This window comes from Pelecanus crispus, chromosome 10 (genome assembly GCF_030463565.1).
Source record: "Pelecanus crispus isolate bPelCri1 chromosome 10, bPelCri1.pri, whole genome shotgun sequence".
Classification (NCBI taxonomy): Eukaryota; Metazoa; Chordata; class Aves; order Pelecaniformes; family Pelecanidae; genus Pelecanus; species Pelecanus crispus.
In genome coordinates this window covers 38,041,510-38,059,437 of record NC_134652.1, presented here as the reverse complement: position 1 = coordinate 38,059,437, position 17,928 = coordinate 38,041,510, and the positions used below count along the sequence as shown (strand labels likewise).

The 17,928-nt window shown below is 49.1% G+C and overlaps 1 protein-coding gene across 1 annotated transcript in view; it reads left to right on the top strand.

The window, feature by feature from the left end:
* Positions 1-17,928, top strand: part of CDH23 (cadherin related 23) — a 210,519-nt gene that overhangs the window by 76,284 nt on the left and 116,307 nt on the right. The window contains exon 6 of the mRNA XM_075717465.1: positions 14,657-14,851. Within this exon, the coding sequence (XP_075573580.1) occupies positions 14,657-14,851 (195 nt within the window). The remainder of the gene's footprint in view (positions 1-14,656; positions 14,852-17,928) is intronic.

Below are 17,928 nucleotides of genomic sequence, written 5' to 3'. Positions count from 1 at the left end.
TTAAAGCCATGTTGTGCAGTTCCTCTGGGGTATCGACTTGGCACTGCTGACTTTGGGGCGACCTCTTCAAAAACAGCTCCTTCAGCCTTCATTTAAAATCGGGAGAGCAGGTGCCAGAGCGTGAATCAGTGTGCTGTGCTTCGGTGGCAGGGTTTGTGATGTCTCAGCCTTGTAAACAAGGGGTGGTAATGTTATTCCCTAAGTACATCCGATGTGGGGATTGTTCAGCTTATCCCTATTTCAGACTATATCAGCAGAGGCGTGATGAGTTGGGTCTGTGCCGGCTGATGGCATTCCTGGTGTAACAGCATCATGCTGAGAGAGGTACCCTGCCCTTCTCCCCTGGGCACTGCTTTTCACCAAAATGAGTCACCTGAAGGTCTTCAAGGTCATGCCTGGAGGTCAAGGTTGATGGGTGCCCATGCTGATGTGCCTTGTTCAGAGTTTCAAGTCAGCTGAGCTTGGGTACGTCGGGGGTGCAGGGCACACACCCGAGCTTTGGGGCTCTTTGCTTTCCTGCGGGTTGTCTAGGGTGAAGAGAATGGAGAGAGGAACTTAGGTGGGCTTAGAAACTCGAGCTCACCTAAGACTGACAGACAGTAGGTCCATGCCAGACATCGGCAATAAGCTTCTGATGGTGATGACAAGGAGGTGAGTGAAGGTGAGAAACAGCGAAAGGAGAAAGGGGAAACCCTCGTTTATTTCTAATTGTTGTGAGTTTTGTTTAAGTTTGTAACCTATAAGCCAGTGATGCTAAAGAAACAAAGTTGGGCAAATAATCCATTTTCTCAGCTGTGAGTGAGGGCAAAGCTGAGGGAAGAGGAGAACTGAAGTGACCTATGTGAAAAGAATCGACTTAACCCCATCCCTCAGGCAAGGTTCAAGGGGATTAAGCTGGATTTGTGCCTGTTTCCCACTGCACAGATGCTGCCCCGAGCTGAAGGTTTTTGGCCTAGAGTGAATGAAGGAAATTCCAAAACATTGCTCCTTTAATTCACCCAGATGTGCCAGTCAATGCAGCCGGTGAGCTGAGTCCTCTGGGAAAATCCTTTTTATTAGGAATCCTTCTAGAAGGAGAAACAGCACGACGTGAACACGGTCATCCCAGCTGATGCACCGAGATCCCAGCCTGGATTAAAGAAAAGCAAAGCCGAAACAAAACAACCCTGAAGTCGAATGATTCAAAGAGTTTTATTGCCACAAACAAGCCCTCTGTATTTTAATCCCAGCTTGGAGGACATGTCACTGACCAGGAGAGGAGAAGAAATGCACCAGTGACATGGCTACGCAGCTGCATCCGATGGCTTGCATCCCTTCCCCTTGCGCCGGGCGCTCGGCTGCATTGCTCCATGAAGAGCAGCCCCTAACACGGGATGCTCCTGGAGTGGAGTTTTGCCTCTGCAAGGGAATTAGCTGGAGAAACTGTGAACCAAGAAAGCAGTACCTTGGAAAAATCACTTTTCAGAGCTGCCTTTTCCCCATTGCCTGCACAGAAACCTTCAGCCTCGCTGAGGGCAGCGCTGGGAGCATATCTGTCCATTCTTTCCTCAGGGTAGGATCTAAAACTTTTAATCTGATGCTGAAAAATGACAGCCTCAGTAAAGTTACTAGGTGTGTGACACTTTATAACTTTCTCCACCTGTAGCCAGAGGCAAGGATTACTTGCCTTTCTCTCTGTCCTCAAGAGGCTGATGACTTTATTGTCCCTTTTCACACTAATATTGCCTTTTCATTTCACAAATAACTGCTGTGTGGGTCTGCATGGTTAGCATAGTCTCAGTAAATTCAGAGCATTAGTCCTCAGTCTGTGTTTGGCTTTGAAGGATGCTCTTTTATTGTTCCAGACCCGACCATCAGTGTCTGGTCCGACACAAGGTGCTTCTTCCCTTTACAACCATAGAATCATAGAATCGTTTAGGTTGGAAAAGACCTTTAAGATCGTCCAGTCCAACCATTACAAACCTTGCTGTGTTCCCACTTGCCCCTTTTCCTCTCCTTTCGAGGCAGGTTGGCTCCTGATGCTCCATGTTCAAGCGTCTCCTTTTGGGACCAGGAGCTTATTCACCATGTACCTTGGAGCTCTTGCACAATTTTTCCGGCCAGCACTGCTGCCTGAGGTCTTTTGCCTCTGATCTTCCCAGGTGGGAAAAACTTCACTGTCATAAGAAGGTATGAGGAAAAAAAAAAAGAACCCAACTGTGCCGTGCAGAGTAAGGCGAGCATCTTCTGCTGATAGCAGAGGGCAGGCCCTGTCCTCAGGGTGCCTCATCCTCAGCACAGGCAGGGAGCCCCGGGCGTAAGAGCGAGACAAAGCTGCTCTGCGCGAGTGAGGCATGTAGCACTGAGCAGGGAGTTTTCAGGTCAAAGCAGGTAAAGCTGGGGTGTTGTGTGTTGATAAACCCGTCTTTCGTAGCATGCATGCTAGCAGAGATGAGTTTGGAGCGTGTAGCATATGCCATTCCTTATGCTGTGGCACTGGGATGCTGTCTGAACTAGGAGATTCGATGCTTTTCTTCCCATATCTTCCTCCTTTGGGTCACTAGATTTCCTGCCTTTATTATATGTCTTAATTAGCTTGGTCTAGCTCTTTTGCTGGGTTTTTCTGCTCTAGAGGTTCAAGGGCAAGTCAGTAAGTCTTCATGTATTGTATTTTTAAAAAAAAAAAATTCCCTGCACGTTCCTTTATCCCAGGTTTGTAATTGCCCTTCCTGCCTGCGAGCACGGCAGAGGTTGTGGGATACAGCAAATTGGGGTGCTAGCTCTCACGGGAGAGTGGTATCCACATTGCTGGAGTCCCTCCAGGGGAGCCATGTCACGACACGGCTCGACAGAAACACTTTGTGCTGGAGTTTGCTGTTTGAGCACGAGCGTTTCGGCAACAGCGAAGCCTGATGAGGAGACCTGAGCTGAACTGTTATCGATCCTTCCCCTGGTAATAAAGCCATCTGTGGGAAGACAGGGAAATATTTTTTTTTAATCAGCACAGCTGTATGGATTTTGCTTTCGCTCGTGTTGAGAGCGATACCTGCTCGCAGGCTGCTGCAGAGGCTCTCCCCGGAGTTTCTTTTTTGATGGATCTTTGGGACCTACAAATCCCAGACTTCAAAGAGAGATTTATTTCCCTACTTTTCTGAGGACAAATTACTTGCTCCACCTATGGTCAGAAGCAAGCCACTCTGTACTGTGAAAGGTGCTTTTAGCTTTTCTACCAGAACAGGGGATAAACAAGCAATAAAATAAATAAATAAGGTGGTAAAGCAGGCAGGTTTCTATCTGCCTGGCTAAAATGGTAGTGCAAGAGATGGGGGGAGGGGGGGGGAGGTGATCCTCTTTACAGGAATACATGTGCTAGATCAGAGGGTCTTTTGAAGACTCAAGATGGTGATTGAGAACGTGTGGGATAGGAGAGGAGATAGCAAGAAGTCCTGGCAATGAGCTGCTGTGAAAGCAAGTCCCAGTTTCTCCTTGGCCAACTGAGTTGGCCACTGGGTCCTCCTTCAAGGGGGTTTGGGATGGCTCGAGAGCCAGGGAGGAACTGGGAGAGCTGGGCTGACACGGAGGAACGTGTCAATCAATAAGCATCCACAGATTGCATGTATATATTTGCAGTATGCTGTATAAATGAATGCAATACCTAATGATTCGTGGCTATTATTTGAAGGGCCCCACTGTTACAGATTTATTTGTCGTTTCTTGTAATAACACCGATGATAATGAATTCATTTGTATTAATGCGGGTGTCGTGGACTTCCGTTGATATTCTGCATTAATTAATGTACCATTAAAAGAAAGTGTCACCCAATTAATATCAAGTAGAAGCAATACTGCCAGTGTCCTGTCATTAGGGTTTCATTTGTAATGCATTGTATTAACGCTCTGCCTTAATGGAAGTCATTTACAATCCAGAGCGGCACCCGATGGGCTGCCACGGGGGTGCCAGTTTGCACCTCTCGCGGCAAGGGTTACCCAGACAAATCGATGGGGACAGGCTGCCATTAAGAGTGACCCTCGCTACTGCCAGGACTCGGGCACGGCATCCTGCACCGCTCCCATCCTCCCCGGCTCTGGCACAGACGGCTGCTGGAGGTCTGTGTGCTGCTTCCAGACATCCTTCCTTCCCAGCTTAAAGGCTGATGCATTAACTTAACCCACCTTCTTGACCTCTCCCTGCATTTAGAAAGTAAAAGTTTGTGGCAACTGCAAATAAAACGGGTTATAAAAAAATAGGATCTGTCCGGTTTATGGTGTCACCCCAGAGCAGAAATCAGAAAAGGGATTTCTTCCCTCACCCCACCATGTATGTTGGCTGGTAGCAGTAAATCACACCAGTGATGTGATTTTGCTACTGAATTTTAATATTGAGAGGAGGGATAGTGGAAAATCTCACCAGCTGCTGCGGGTCTGCCTTTGCTTCCTTCCCAGGGCTGCCTTTGCTTCCCTGGACAAAAGCTGCTTCTGCCAGTGCTGAGAGCAGAGGCAGGAGCGGAGACCTTGACTGTGACCGCCTGGATCCACACGGTCCATGCCCACCCTCTCTGGCAAGATTACAGCCAAAGGAGTGCTGGGCCATCTGTGGTGCATACCCTTGCAAAGGGGGGGATTGCTCGGAATGCCCTTTTCCAGCAGGAAAATCACACCAGCCCACCATCGAAGCCAGGAGCACTCTGATTGACAGGTTTTCACATTCTCAGCGTTTGCCTCTGACTTTCAAACGTCTCATTAGACCATCTTGGGTTCCCATCTGCCATCTCCAAAATTGGGACTGACATAATAGCAGCCCAGGAGGGCAGCACCGGCTGCCTCCCAGCCCTTGCTCCAGCCCTGCCCGGCTTCTCGAAGGCTGGAGATGGATAATGGACAGAAATGGGAGAGAAACGTGGCTTCTCCAAGTGGATTCGGCTGCAGGCACTGAGTTAGGGAGGTTGCGGTTGCTTTACCACCCTTTTCTTCTGTCCCTTCCCAGGGCAGTGGGAAACAGTCTGTTTTATAGGGTGATCCCCTTTCCTAGGGAAGCGATATTTTTTGATTCAGATATAGGACTCTGCATTTACTCATTAAAAAAAAATGGGGTTTGCTTGAAACCAGTTGCCAGCAATCTGCTCGCTGTCAATGGTCCGTGCCCTTTGTTGTTTACCCATCTCTCAACTTCTGTGTTTCCATTCTTCCAGATGATTAGTAAAAATGTCAAATAATAGGAAAGACCTGCAGGTTCCCAGCAGGAATCCATTAAAAATACGCTTGCCTGATAATATTCCTTGTTTTACAATTGTATTTTGAGGGCTACGTGCTAGCTGACTGTGTTGATGCTGAATTAGTCTATGTGTTAATCAGTCTCACAGAGCACCAAGTCATGTGGCTTAGAGAAGATGAGGTATGTGACTTTGCTGCTGTCACCCTTTTTGACCAAGATTGTTGTCTGGTAGAAAGATGAGAGAGAGAATAGAGCGGGACCTATTGTCTCTCAGTCTTGTAGGAGGTGTTAATGCTTCTACTTGCCTTTAATTCCCTATTAGCCAAGAGCTACGCTGAGGGCTTCATTATTTCACCTGGAGTTGATGTACCTGAGAGGTCTGAAGTCACTCCCATTGAAAATCCTGGGGAGAAGGATTGGGGAAGCATATTGGTTGCTCTGCCAGGTCTGCTGCCGCTCCTTGGTGTTTGCAGGGCTGCTGAAAATCATCAGGAGCGTTCCAGCGAGCGCCTTGGCCATCGCCTTTAACGCTCTTTGGCAGGAGTTGTCAGACCTGCTGACTGAGATGTGTCTCACTGGAGGGAAGAGGCTGAAAGCGTAGACTGCGTTGTCCCGAACAGAGCTCTCCCCACCTCTTTCCTGAAGATGGAATGATCAACCCCACCTGGGTTTTTCTACTCTCTCAGACTGTGCTTCTGTGCTCATGACCTTACGGTCCTGTAGCTGTATGTTCATAGCAGTCCATCTTGGTGGCTTTTTGGTTGCTGGAAAGGTTCCCGGAAAGGTTCCCACAAAGGTTCCCCTGCACAGAATAGGTGAGCCTGCTGGCATTAGCTTTGCTCCTCTTCATTACTTTTCACGGAGCTGTGAGAAGTCACTTGTGGTCTCCTGAGATCTGGGGCAGCAAATGCAAACACAAGGCACAGTGTAATAGCTTGAGTTACCTCGAAATAGGGGCTGTCGAAGGAAATGAGCTTCGACAAAGCTGGCTGGCTGCTTAAATAACCAGTAACAGTGTGGGTGGGATGGCTTCTTGAAAGCCGATGTGGAACTTGCTTTCTTCTCTTTGCTCTCTTTCTCTTGGTGCTTCACCCAGCCGGCTGCTTGTTGGCACGCGTGGTGGGTGGTTGTGCAGGGCAGGGCTGGCTGGGGATGTGGAGGGACCGAGCACCAAGATGAAGGCAAGGTTCAGAGGGAGGGAAGAGAAGCAGTCCCCTGGGTCTGGTGGTTTGGCTGGGGATGGAGGTCGTGGTGAAGCCCCTGTGCAAGCCCAAACGTTGTGCTTGCAAGGCTTGCCTGGGGCAAGCAGCTTCTTTTGCCCCTGAAGCTGCAAATTAAATCTCTGCTGTATAGTGCTTTTCTTCCCCTCGCTTTCTCTTTCAAAAATAACTCTATTCTGGATGAGTGCTTGAGCTACGCGGCCACTGTTTCTCCCTAGAGCAGAGAGCAGGGCGGGGTGACAGGTCCCACTTATCGTATCACTGCCTGGAAGGGACAGCAGCCACAGCCTGTTGGGAAGTTATAAATAAGAGGAAGAACGTTGTGGGTTTCTTTATTTTCTTATTAGAATTTCCTTCCTCTCCCATCTTCCCTCTCTTGCGTATTCTGGGCTTGCCCCTCAAGACCTGTGTTGCAAAGTGAGGGGTGCCCTGAGGAAGAGGTGGCAGAGCTGCCGTGCGCCCAGCTTTTGGGGATGCTGTGCCATATATCAGCTATCTGAACCCCGTGCTGGCGAGGGCAGAATTATCTTTGGTGGGAAATGGGGCAGCTCTGGGCTGGAAAAAACAAGCAGCTTTATTCTGCAGGATACCAGAGCATCCTCTCCCGTTTGCAGCCGCTTGCCCTCTGCTTGCTGAGTGCTCTTGTCCGGCCGGCGTGGCAAATTCCCCTGTGGTCTTGCTGGTTGTGATGCCCCTTTCTTCAGCGCCGTGCATTGGGTCGGGCCGCGTCTGCCGTGAATAAGCGCTCTCAGCTCCGAGTGCAGTTATCCAGCCGCTAATTCAGTCTCCAGCTCCAATAACACATCTATTCCAGCTGTGTTTATGGTGTTTTCAAAAGCCCCTCAATTGAATTATAGCTCTGCGGTGGCCGTTTGCCAGTGTCACCCGATAATGAGGGAGGTCACTTAATAGAGATAGCAACAAGAGGTACATATTAACGAGAGCTGATTGAAAGGTGGGGCGAATTTCAACCAAAAAAATAAAAAAAAAAAGCAGAAATTATCAGGTTTTAAAATCAAACTTTGAAATTGGAAATTGCTTGGCTCGGACTAGCGGTAATGCAATTAATAAATGTAATTAAAAGTGTAATAAAGAATACAGGAATTGGAAGTCTGTGCACATCCATGCGAGCGTTTAGAGCTGGCAAGGGAGCGAGGGACACAGTCTGGCAGTCGGGCCACCTCCGAGATGAAGCCTGGGGAGGGAAACCAAAACCCTGGGGCTGTTTTTTCCTTTCAGCAGAGCCTGGAAGAGGGGCCAGACTGTTCTAGCTCTGCCTTTGCAGCTTTCTCCTGCAGCACTGCATATGAGACCTGGATGGGAATAGGTGACTTAAATCTGTCTTGGGCAGCCCAGGGATGAGGGAGCCAGGGTTTCAGCTGCAGCAGCAGAGTGCTTGGATTCAGTGTCAGCTGTGTTACACAGCAGCACCTCTGAGTTGCCTTGCCTTGGGCAAGAGGCATCAAACCCCTCTTCCTGCCCTGCAATGAGACGGGATCGCCGAGAGTGCCTTTGACTCAAGCAGAGGGATGTCTGAGCCGGCTTTTAGCAGGGCGCAAACCTCCTTTCGTCTGCCCCGCTGCGTGGTGGCAAGAGGCAGGGAGAGGGAAAAGAGCCTTCAGGAACAGCAGCAGGGAATTATTTAAGAGTAATAGGTTGACCTGAGATATAACAGGGGCGCGAAGCAGTGAAGCATCTCCTGATGGGAGCAGTCAGCTCCTGCCTCGATGCAGGGGCAGCATGGGGAGGGGGGGAAAAAAGAAGCTAAGACCTAAAATAGGGCTGGCGAGACGGTTTTGATGCTGTTGTGACGATCACAGCGCAGGCGGCTTGGTTTGCTGCCTGCTGCTCCAGCCCTCGTGCCTGTCGCTGTATGCCCCCCAGCCCGTTTGTGTCACCTCCTCTCATCCCATCGACCTTCAGACAGCTGTTCGGCCAGATTGCCTGCCGTTTTTCCACATTATTTGCATCGGTACAGCATGCGCGCATCCGCATCCTAATCATTTCTACCAGCTTCTGCTGGGTCACTGCTGGGTGACTTTGCCCTGGGAGGTCAGATGGAGGTCCTCTACGTGGCCAGCCACCGGAGATGGGGAGCAGCCTTGGAGGGACCAATCCCAAATAAACCTGGGCTTCTCCCAGACATTGCCCTGGCCCTGGAAATCCCTCCTCTGGGATTTGTGTCCAGTCCTTGTTGGCTGCAGGAGAAGGATGGAGCCCATTGCTGTCAGTATAGTGGGGTGAGCTGTTGGGTTAGAGAACAACTTTTAGGTTGAGGGTTGTGGTGCATGCACGAAGTGGATATAAACCTGCAAAACTGCAGCTGGGGCAATGGACCTGGTTCTGTCTCTCAAATCCTGCTGCTTGTTTAATTAAAGAATTGATTGAGTGCTTGTGTGCAAGAGAAAGGGAGAGAGAGGAGAGGGAGGGTCCTTTCAGGATCTCGGAGCACTCCTGACGCCCTACGTTTCTAGTGCCCAGCCGAAGCTTGTAACAGCCTGTCTGTAGGTTGGAAAGGTGGATGCATTTAAGGGAAGGGAGTATCTGAGAAAGTAACTCCCAGATCAACTCTGCTTCATCTCCCACCTTTACTTCTATCTGACTCTAACCCCGCTGTCAAAAAGTCAGCACCACATCTTCCCCCTCTCAGCCCTTTGCCCGCAGGATGCCTGGTGTCAGGCCATTTGGATGAGACTGACGGATCAAGGCGCGTTCAAGGTGTTGGCGGCCCATGGCCCGTGAAATGGTTTTGCTATGGTGGAAAGCTCTCAAAGGCGCCGTGCAAATCTGCTCCGTTAGCAGGGTGAGCAGCTGTCTGACAGCCAGAGGGTTTTGTACGCTCTTGGAGCAGGCGCCGTGGGCCTGGTGAAATGGCACGGACACTGGCTTTTCTGCAAACAGCCTTTTCGTTTAGCCCTGTACGAAAGAAGAGCTTGTTGACATAGGTTTACACATGCCTTAAAAATTGTCCCCTCTAAAGTTTTCCTTTCTTTGGGAGGTTTTTCCTCAGGAGCTCCTCACCCAGCCCATCTCAGGTCCTCATTGCACTGGTGTGGTCCTGCCGCTGCTTTGGTCCCCGGTGCTTCTCCAGCCCTCACCCCAGCAGAGCTGGCTCTGCAGCCCTCAGGGACCATTTGGTGGCAGACAAGAGGAGATCGTGCTCTGAGTTTTTAGGGAGTCCTGCCCAGTGCCCCTCCTGTTCAGCTGCAGCCATGCAACCTGGCACATCGTGCCTCCAGAGGCTGCATCTCCTCCAGGTCGTAATCTGCCTTGTATTGCCACGTTTTGTCGGAGTAGCGTCCATCAGAAATTTTATTCCTAATGCATTTTATAGCAGGATTCATAATAAGATATTAAAGACTATAGGCACGTCCAGAGAGCGAGATGTAAATATTTTTAAAAGGCCCTTTTCTGATAACCTTTTATTCAGCATTAGCTGCCCTTTTGCGGAGAATATTGTATAAGGCTTTGGTGTCCCAGCTGTCAGCGTGCCAGGGTTAACACAGGACATGTCTGTGTCTGGTCACTCGTGCTGGAGGGTTGCACGGGAGGTGACAGCCCAGGCCAGTGGAGGTGTTTGCCACGGTGGGCCACGTTTGGTCCATGCCCATGAGAGCTTTTTGGATGGAAACAAAACTTCTTTCTGGTCACTCAAACATGGATATTGCCTTGTCATACTGCTGTGTTGGCGTAAGAGAGGAAAGGTCTTGGTCTCTCCTTTGCCACCTTCTTGAGCAGCAATGTTCTGTGTTTGAACAGGGATTTTAGGGTTGTTCATCCCTTATTTTAATCCAAGTCTATTCTTGCTGTTGGTGATACACTGAAATGGAGTAGTCTCCTCTTGTACCTTGCTGCTCTTGGTTTGGTTTTCTTGGTGCTTTGGGTAGCCATGTGTAACACATACTGTTACCACTCAGTATTTCTTTCTGGGAAACAGGATGCCAGAGCTTCTTCCTATAAGATTTTTATAACAGTTTGAACCTTTCTTACCCATTTCTTGCAAAATAAGGGAGGCACAGATGACCACCTTGCGCGCCGGCATCCCCAGCCCATGCAGCTCAGCAGTATTGCAGCTGGCTCACCCGAGCCCTTTAACTCCTGGAACTCCTTGGGTGGGATCTGGGTGCTGGAACCGCTCCTGCTGAGCTGCTGGATGAAGGATGGGGTGTTGGAGACAGGTCGGGAACGGGTCCCGCTCCCGTTTGCCCTCCTTCTCCTCCGCGGGAGGCATCTGTCTGCGTGTTTATTTTTATCTCGCATCTGCTGGCATCGTAACAAAGATTTAATGATATGACATGGTTTTGTCACCAGTTCTTTTTTCTGTTGTGAGTTAAGCTTCATCGCTGGCTGCTGGAGAGAGTTGAAAGCTTTAAAAATGACAAAATTTGGCGACTCGTGTAGAAAACTCACCTGTTTGCCACAAGCACTTGTAGACTGTGATCTAATTGCATTTCTTTTTTTTTTTTTTTTTCTGGACAGCAAATACAGAATTTGCTATTTTTGCTTTGTTGGTGAACTAGCATAACCACAATTAATCTTTGCTAAGGAAGAACGGCCACAAGGGACATACAGAAGAGTCCTGGAAATGAGCTAAATGCTGAAAATGCAGAAACACGGTCCGTCTTGAGCTGGCTTGGTGCAGGGCTTCCGAGTCGCATCTCCCTGGGCTGTGCCCTCTGCCTGTTATTTACCATCAAACACAAAACCAAGCCAGTGCTGTTTATACAGATGTTTTGCTCCATTGTTTAGATGATGGGCCGCATCTTTTGAGAAATAAAGACGTCAGCCTCCCGCTGAGGAATATCTTGAGCCTTCTTGACCCAAAAATGGCAAGAGGATTTAAAAGACAGACTTCTTATGCTTTTTCTAAGGCAGATGGTCTGAAATTCCTCTGAGTCCTGACTGTGTCCTGCCTGGGCATGAATGTTGAAAATGAGACCTTTTTTTCTGGAGGACTGTTGATATGGGATGTCTGCATCCCCCAGCTGGTTTTGCCTTGCCAGAGGTGTGGGGTTTTTGTTTTGTTTTGCTTGAATTTGAGCTGGGGAAAAAAGATGCTTTACCCAGAGCACTTCTTGTAGGTCTGCATTCTTTGACATGTGTGCTGGCAGGAACAAGGGCATGCATTTGGTAGTGACATTTTCCCACTGACCTGTGCACTTTGGGCAGGAGCAGAGGTTTCCCCCTCTGTGACCATGCTGTTCCGCTTCAAGCTCCTGTAATGCTCCTCCTACTGCCTGGGAGCCCTTCTGCTCCCTTCCAAAATTCACCAGCACTGTGCTTTGCTTATGCCCTCACCCATGTGCTTGCTGGTGCCTGATGTCCCCTGCCAATGTCCTGCCCTGTGGTCCCTCACAGCCCCTCGGATGCTTTGGTGTAGATGCCAGTGACTGTTTTGCAGGGCCAGCCAGATCTTTGTCCAGAGCTGATAGCCCGCTTGTATGGCTTTTGCTATCCTGGCCAATGAAGGGACCTGGTCAGCAAAGCAGTAAAATAAGGATAAAAATACAGTAATTGCCAAGTCAGAGCTCAGGCAGTATCTGCGGGGGACAGAGCTGATAGCACCAAAGCCGGTGACCTCCGTGTCCCTCCAGGCAGCTTCTCCTTTGGAAGGACGAGGAGATGAACTCTCTTCAAAGTCTGCTTTTGGGCTATTGTATGAAATACAATGCCGGGGAAATCAAGCTCTCCTCTTTCACAGCCAGTGGCGCAGCCCCATAATCACGGGTGACCAGAGCGGATTTGCATGTTAAAAGGAGTGGCTAGGGACACTTAAAAAGAAGAGGGAACATATTCATCAAGTCCAGCTTTAGCCTTATGAATATTATTATTCCTGGGGACAATATACCCCAGACCTCATCGGTGCAACCCCGAATCTATTCTTTTGCTGCCTCTCCCCTCCTCCCCCTATTAATGGTTAATTTGTAATGCTCTTCATCCTGACATTGATACCCCAGGTGGCTCTGGGGGAGGAATTTGAGAAGACAGTTGCTGGAGCATGTGGACCACGGTGGTTAAAGCAGTGCCCGCAGCGAGGGGAGGGCTACGGGATGCTCTGGGGCTGTGCCCAGCTGATGATGGCTTGGGGCAGGCAAGTAGCCCAAAGAGGGATGGGGAGATGCTCTAGAGAAGGTGTCTTGGGAGCGCTCAGAAAGCAAACACCCACCACAGCTCTCCATGAAGGGCTTCTCCAGCCCAAGGCACCTCCTGAGCTGACCGAGTCCCAGTTCCTGAGCTCTCCAAGTGCACAAGCCAGGATTAATGTGCTATGTCCATGGCACAAAGTCAGGCACTTGCGTGGTGGCAGGGCAGATCTGGGCTAAGCGTGCCAGAAAATGAGCAGTTGTATGCCTAAGGGTAGCAAACTGCTGGGACAAACGGGCCGGGAAGCTTTAAGGATGGGAATGATTTGGGTGTAGGATGGGGACAAGTTTCTCTTTTGAGGTCCCTTCTAGCTATATCTTTTATGCTTTTATGATTGCTGATCACAAAAATCCTTGAAGGTGTTTTAAAATATAATCCTTAGGCCATGTTCTGTGAGGTTTTCTTTAGCAGCTTGATTTAGAAGGGGGCGGGGGGGGGGAAGAAAGCAAATGAAAAATCTAGGTGGGAACTGCAACCTCTCACACCTCTGCAGAAGTGACACTGAAGTAAGGAAACTGGAGTTTTGCCTGAGCCTGAGGCCAGCTTAGATGTCAGCATCCCTGCAATGCCGTGTGGCTGGATGCAGGGGCAAGGAGGTGTGAGGGACATGTGCGGATGAGGGTGCGAGAGCACACCATGCGTGCTCAGACTGCTTTTGGGACCCCGAAAGTGAGTTGTGGGATATGCCCTGGGTTCCCTGCTCTGCCTGACCAAGCTCACAGCAAATCCTGCCCACCTGCCTTGGAGGCAAGTTTCTGCTCGCCTGAGCCTTGCCAGGGGCAATTCAGACGCTTTGGGTCTTTTCTGGTGCCATCACCCAGGATTAAACGGGTTAAATCAGATCTCCAAGCATGGAGCCCTGGTTTCTCATGCTTTCTAGTGGAGGCGGTGGCCTGGGACAACATTGTTGATGCTCTGCTGTGGTTCATTGCAAGCTTTGTGGTTCCCAAAAACCTGAAAATGGCTCAGTTGATTGCTCAGCTTTGGCCAAGGATTTGCAGGAGGAGCTCCACTTGGAAGCAGTGCCTCATCTTCTAAGCTTTGCATCTCCTCAAGTCTCCTTTCCACCCTCTTAGCACTTCATGATACTTTTTTATGAGCTGAGGATGAATAACTTAATACAAATCAAGTTAACAATAAAACACACAGGCTTGGGAAGAGGTTTGCAGAAATAATCCATATTATCCCAACTGGCCATAACCAGCCACTGCCCTGTCTCCCTTCTGACCTTTGTTGTCTGGCTTTCAAGTTTTAGCTCTTCATCAACCCTTAATGTGGCTGTGAATGCGTTACAAACACATGGACTTGTCCAAGCGGTTGTGATCCCTGCGTACCTGCAGCCTGGGTCCCCGGCAAAGCCTTTTTGCTTGCAGTCTGTGCTTCTGCCTTTAGAGAGACAAGAATATGCATTTAAGATTTGCATAGGAACATGCAGCTGTTCCACCAAAAATGGATAATTGTTCTCCCTGCTGTGAAGTTAAACAATAAGAAGTGCCAAACTGCATTTGCCATTGCTGATTTTGTGCACTCAGCTGCATATTTTATGCATGTAGATTAATTCCAGATTTATGACGATTTAACTGTTAATGCCTGCGTTAATCGGGCCAGGTTCTAGTTGCTGTGGAAACTATAACTTTGAATTTTGCGTAAAGTTCTGTGTTGCATTTCATGCTTTTTTTTTTTTTTTTTTTTTTTTGAGGCTCTCATATTTAATGCCTTATGGTGAAAACAGAGAGGGAATCAGCGTTGAAAATAAAAGTGCCTTTGGGCAGAAAACAAGTTTCAGCAGAGAGAGTAATTTTTCTGGAAAGTTGTGATGTCTGGGAAAATAAGGGTTTGTGATAGAGTGCCATCTTGACCACAGCTGTATAACTATTATTATAAGTGTGTAACAACTATTATAGCTGCCGCAATACTGTAATAAAGAAAACAGCTGTATAACTTATAAATGTCCTGAAAATATAGGACTGAAGTTCTTGGGTCTCTAGATATTCCTTTTGGTGGGCAAAGGAAATTGTTGATGTGCATTTGATGGGAAAATAGGCTGGTGCACAATGTTACTGATGGTTTTTTGTTTTGTTTTGGTTTTTTTTATTTCCAGAATACACCAGTGGGCACTCCGATTTTCATAGTGAACGCCACGGATCCAGACCAGGGCGCAGGAGGCAGCGTGCTTTACTCCTTCCAGCCTCCTTCCAATTTCTTTGCCATCGACAGTGGCCGTGGCATAGTGTCAGTCATACGGGAGCTGGACTACGAAGTGACTCAGGCATACCAGCTCCAGGTCAACGCAACGGTGAGTCTTATCCTGGCTGCTGCAGGGGAGAAGGCGTTTTCTGGAGGGACTGCAATGGGGAAGAAGCTGCTGCTTACTTATTTTATTGCCCCGCTCTGGCATCTTCTCAGGCACATCCAGCATTTTCCACTTAGAAAGATATTATAGCAATGCGGTGCCTGGGTAGTTTCAAATCACTGCTGTGCAGCTTGTGGAGCACAGCTGCACCTCTCTGACAGCATCAGGGGCTTCTGCATAAAGGTGAGCAGCTCCCTTGGTGAAGAAATCCAGTACAGGGCATACAGACCATTAAATCATCTGGTCTGCTCTCCTTCCTTGTGCATCGTGGCTTGTAACAGATGGAATCGCTTGTCTTAAACTCCCCAAGTCTCACTCAGCAAAAGCTGAGTTCAGACATCAAGAGTTAAAATTTTGGTGGACAGAGGAGGAGAAAACAAGATCCTAATTACAGTTGATGCCACTGTACCAGGAGGGCACCCCTGGGAGAGGTACATCCAGGTGGCCACCATGGCAAATTCATGCCCCATTCCTGAGTAGGAAATTTCTTTCCTGGTGTCAAATCTGGCAAGAGCTTGGTAGGGAGCGTATGAATGAGGAGCCCCATGCAAGCAGGTGCTCTGGGTGACGGCTCCTTTCCCATCTCAGGTGCAACAGAGGAAGGTGAGATTCAACCCTACAATACATCCAACCAACTCTGCATTCAGGAGGGGAGGGAAACCCTTCCCGACCCCTCCAGGCAGCGGGGTAGAGCTCTTGAAGCATGTGATTTAATCAAGATCATCATCTTGATGCAGAACCACAAATGTCACGAGGACGTGGAGGGCTGCGCAGGGCTGCTTTGCTCTTCACAGCCATGGAGGCTGGGCATGTGCAGACCGCAGGGCCACAGGCAAACAGCTCAACCTTTCAGCCCAATCTCTGCATGTTCAAGGCTGTGGAATTTTCCCCAGGAGCTTACTTTTTCTGAAATATGCCTCATTTTATTTTAAATACTCCAGTGAGAAGAGGCACTGCCCGTTGTTTGTTTCCTATCAGTCTCTGTCGCCAGCACGCTTTCCCAGGACGTGCTGTTGAACTACCTAGTGGGTTACAAAACATGGGACCAAACACAAGCCCTGATGGAAACATGCTTTTTTTTTTTTTTCCCATGTCTGATTCTGGTTTCCTCAAAGACACAAGGATGCCATCTTTGTCCACCCAGCTCCATCCAGCCCTGTATCCCCAGTGCAGTTACCAGCAAAGATAAAATGGGGGCATATCTAGTACTTGCTACCAAATATGCTCCTGGCTTCTAGTGATTTCCAGCTCCAGGAGTTCAAAGACTTAAATATTAAGTCTCTGAACTGGGCTTGATTGCAGCTGTGGGAATATGTCCTCGTCTCGGTCGCAAGGTGCTGGTAATTTCTAGCAGAAATGCAATGAGAAACCCTGGAGCAAAGCTCAGCCTGGGAAGGAGGAGGATGAGAGTTGCACCAGCCTAGCAGGAGCTGGAAGAGCAAATACAGTCTCTTGCCTGCCTGATGAAGAGGTTGCATGGTCTGGAGTGGGAACTGGGGTGATGGCAAATTCAGGGTGGCCACAAGGGCTGCGAGAAGAGCTGTGGAGCCTTGGTTCAAGGCAGGAGCCATTTCATCCCAGGGATGTAGGCAGCCAGGGCAGAAGGAGACTGGAAAGGGCAGTGTGAGAGACGGTAGGTGAGAAAACTTGAAACGTGCTTGCTTTTTCAGTGCTATCTGTAATACGTTAACCAAAATTTAAGAGATGAAGAGGAGGGGGGGGAAAAAAACATTATCTGGAGAAAGGAAAGACTTCAACCTGATAACACTAACGGCAGAGTGCGAGTCAGAAATAAGCATCCATCCAGGCCATAAACGCTGAGGCCTGCAGGTTAAGAGGATAATGTACAAGCTGTGTTGTTGAATACGGTTTAAATTAACATTAATCTTCTGGCAATCAGTCCTTGCCGCTGTTCAGAGCCATTTTGCAGAAGTGTGCGGTAACCTCTAATGGTCGCCTTTCACCATGGTGCTTGATTAGGGGGTAAGAAGAGGTTTATTTCCTTCCCTTCGTGTGTTATCTCTTTGCTCCTGCCCTTCTAGTAAAGGGCTACAGGCATTGGGGTCGCTTCTGAGCACCCATGGGACAAGGTTCCAGCAAGACAACCGGTGGCAGCAGGGCACTGCAGGGACAAGCTGGTTGCTTGTTGGAGCTGGAGAAGGGTCGTGCTCTGGGAAAGTGCTTGCGGCTCTGTCCTGATGGGTTGTGATGGGGTGTAAGGGAGATGATGCTCCAGCTCAGAGCATTGAAGTGTTCAAGGGCCACTGCTGCTCGTCCTAAGATTGCTGCGTGCTTGTTGTGACCTGCTTTGTAGAGCAGAGAGGATGGCTCCCCACCTCCCTGCAGCTGTGGAAGCAGCTTGGCTTGCCTAGAAAGGCAGCTCCTGGTTACCCAGATCCTGCCAGTGCCCGTGCAAGGTAGGAGAGGAGAGATTTGCAGTTTATTGGAGGCAAAACCATTAGCCCAGTACAAAGGAGGATGCATCCTGCAGTTCAGGTTTCCACTCTGCCTTCTGTGCAAGAGCTGAGGCATCCTACAACACCAGGAGCAGCGCTTGGTGTACATACTCTCTGCCAAAGCTTAACAGAAAAGAATAAAGCTCTGACTGCAACGCAGCCCTCAGGGTTATGAAGAGCAGTGGAAAGGCGAGGGAGCTGGTGGGCTTTGTCGTGTTCCAGCCGACGGAGCCCAAGCTGTGCGGAGGCATTGGAGCTCGGGGGTATGAGATGCTCTGCTGTCATGTGCTGGTATGAAAGTCTGCTGGCAACCGCACCTGGGTCTCATGGTGCGGAGCTGCCCTAGGCTGTATCTGCATTAGGAGGGAATTTATATTTTGAAGTATATGTTGAAGAGTGTTGCTGCTTTTCCACCCAAAACGTGATGAAAACTAAATCGGTGCTTGCTTTCTTTTAAAGGGCTAATGCTGGAACGAAATGCATATTGTATTTCAGCTTAGAGGGTGGTACAGTGGACAATAATTCCAGCAGGTAGCTTGAAAAAGAGGTGATTACCTGGCCGGT